The following is a 2,740-nucleotide window of genomic DNA, read 5'->3' as shown; positions in this document are numbered from 1 at the left end:
CGACAGGCAAGGTGGCAGGCGCCTGTAGTCTCAGCTACTTGGGAGGCTGACACAGGAGAATGGCATGAATCCGGGAGATGGAGCTTTCAATGAGCCAAGATAGCACCACTGAGCTCCAGCCTGGGTGACAGGGTGAGACTCCATCTCAAAAAGAAAAAAAAAAACAATTAACAACATGCACTTCCACAAGTTGTTCTCCACGTACCTTAAAACACAAATATATTTAATAAAAAAACTACCTCTAATTTGTGTTTTTGACATAAACTGAATAAAGGTATAATTTTGAGGACTCAATAAGTGAAATAGTGGAGGTACATTATACAGGAGTGAAGGTTTTATATGTTACTGAAGACAAGCTAGTGTAACTTTAAAAATGTTAGAAGAATAGAATCTTCCATACAATCGTCATAGCAACCACAATTAAACAAACAAACACAAAAGAGTAACAAGCAGAAAGAAAGCTTTCTGTTCTACAACAGAAGGTTGTGGCTGTGGATTTACCTACTCTCACCTGAGGCTACTGAGCAAGCTATCATGTACCATAGCATAGCCGCTATTTCACACAATTTTCACTACACCAGTGGTGACGAAATAGAAGAGGTTCATCCATATGCAGAACCTGGTGAAGAACTGGAGGCAGAAAGGAGTGGCTATGTGGAGACACAATTGAAACAAAGTTGGCACAGCAACTGCTCCAATCCTGTGTCTTTCCTCATCGCTTCCCAGGAGTTTGAGGTTGAAAGTATTGTTGACAAAAGACGAGACAAAAACGGGAATACAGAGTATTTGATTCGGTGGAAAGGTTACGACCAACAGGATGACACTTGGGAACCAGAGCAGCACCTCAGGAACTGTGAAAAATGTATACTTGATTTTAATAGACGACAGACTGAAAAACAGAAAAAACTGACATGGACTAGAACCAGTAGAATTTTTACAAACAATGCCAGAAGAAGAACTTCTAGATCTACAAAAGCGAGCTATTCTAAGAACTCTCCTAAAACGCAAGTGACGGATAGACACCACAGATCCAAAAACAGCAAGTTATTTGCTGCCAGCAAGATCGTTAGGAGAAAGGCAGCTTCACTTTTCTCCGACACACAGAATATGGAGAAAATAAATTCAACTATCAAGACCCTTGCACCTAAAAGCCCCTTTAACGACAAGAAAACTGTGAGTGGCTTTCAGAAACTTGAGAAACTGTACCCTATTGCAGCAGATCAGCAGGACACGGTGGTCTTCGAGGTGACAGAAGGGAAACTCCTCCAGGACCCTTTGTCACATCCTGGTGCAGAACAGCCTGGAGTAGAGAACAAGACTCAGATACACCCACCAATGTCGCAGATGTCTGGCTCAGTTACCGTTTCAATGGCCACAGGTTCAGCTACCCAAAAAGGTATAGTGGTATTAGTAGACCCATTAGCAGCCAATGGAACAACAGACATGCATACCTCAGTTCCAAGAGTGAAAGGTGGGCAAAGAAATATTACTGATGACAGCAGAGACCAGCCTTTTATCAAGAAGATGTACTTTACCATAAAGCTAACAGAAAGTGCCAGCACATACAGAGACATTGTAGTGAAGAAAGAGGATGGATTCACCCAGATAGTGCTATCAACTAGATCCACAGAAAGAAATGCACTGAATACAGAAGTAATTAAAGAAATAGTTAATGCTCTTAATAACGCTGCTGTGGATGACAGCAAGCTCGTGCTGTTCAGTGCAGCTGGAAGTGTCTTTTGCTGCGGTCTTGATTTTGGGTACTTTGTGAAGCGCTTAAGGAACGACAGAAACAGAGCAAGCCTTGAAATGGTGGATACCATCAAGAACTTTGTGAATACTTTTATTCAATTTAAAAAGCCTATTGTTGTATCAGTCAATGGCCCTGCCATTGGACTAGGTGCATCCATCCTGCCCCTTTGTGATCTCGTGTGGGCTAATGAAAAGGCTTGGTTCCAAACCCCTTATATGACCTTTGGACAGAGTCCAGATGGCTGTTCAACTATTACATTTCAAAAAATGATGGGTAAAGCATCTGCCAATGAAATGTTATTTGCTGGGCGAAAGCTGACAGCACGGGAGGCATGTGCCAAAGGCCTGGTCTCTCAGGTATTTTTGAGTGGAACTTTCACCCAAGAGGTTATGATTCAAATTAAGGAGCTTGCCTCATATAATCAAATTGTACTGGAAGAATCTAAGGCCCTTGTTCACTCTAATATTAAGTTGGAGTTGGAACAGGCCAATGAGAGAGAGTGTGAGGTGCTGAGGAAGATCTGGAGCTCAGCCCAAGGGACAGAATCCATGTTAAAGTATGTTGAAAATAAAACTGATGAGTTTTAGTTGTCAGTCTGACTGCTCAGGACACGAGAACTAAGCTGAACCAAATGCATCATGAGTTGCAAGATGCCCTAATCCATCTTCATAGCCCAAAACAGTTTCACCCATAGCTAAGGCTTGGAAACACAACCGGAAATGCCCAAGCCAGGTATTTAAATTATTACATCATTTTTGAGCACTGCAGCTTTAAAAGAAGTAATAAAACAGCTTGTTTGCCCAGATGTGGTTATTTTACGCTCACATAAGCCCAAATATAAAAGCAGACTGTTGGGTACTAGATTCTTCTTGGAAGCCCTAATGTGTATCTATGGCTACTACTATATATAAGACCAGAGTTGTGATTTATTGGATGTTTTTGACAGAGAATCATGTAATAATGTTGATTTTTCTTACTTTTACATGC

At 41.4% G+C, this 2,740-nt stretch overlaps 1 protein-coding gene across 1 annotated transcript; it reads left to right on the top strand.

The window, feature by feature from the left end:
- The first annotated feature begins 622 nt into the window (after positions 1 to 622).
- On the top strand, positions 623 to 2,519 carry LOC129025886 (testis-specific chromodomain protein Y 2). The gene has a single exon (XM_054473445.1). It carries the CDS (start codon positions 1,108 to 1,110, stop codon positions 2,338 to 2,340), a length of 1,233 nt encoding a protein of 410 aa, XP_054329420.1. The 5' UTR covers positions 623 to 1,107; the 3' UTR covers positions 2,341 to 2,519.
- The last annotated feature ends 221 nt before the right edge of the window (positions 2,520 to 2,740 follow it).

This window comes from Pongo pygmaeus, chromosome Y (assembly GCF_028885625.2).
Source record: "Pongo pygmaeus isolate AG05252 chromosome Y, NHGRI_mPonPyg2-v2.0_pri, whole genome shotgun sequence".
Lineage (NCBI taxonomy): Eukaryota > Metazoa > Chordata > Mammalia > Primates > Hominidae > Pongo > Pongo pygmaeus.
This window is presented reverse-complemented; position numbering and strand designations above follow the sequence as displayed.

Coding starts and splice junctions, on each gene's coding strand:
- LOC129025886 (XM_054473445.1), top strand. CDS start 1,108: ATGGAGAAAATAAATTCAACTATCAAGACCCTTGCACCTAAAAGCCCC.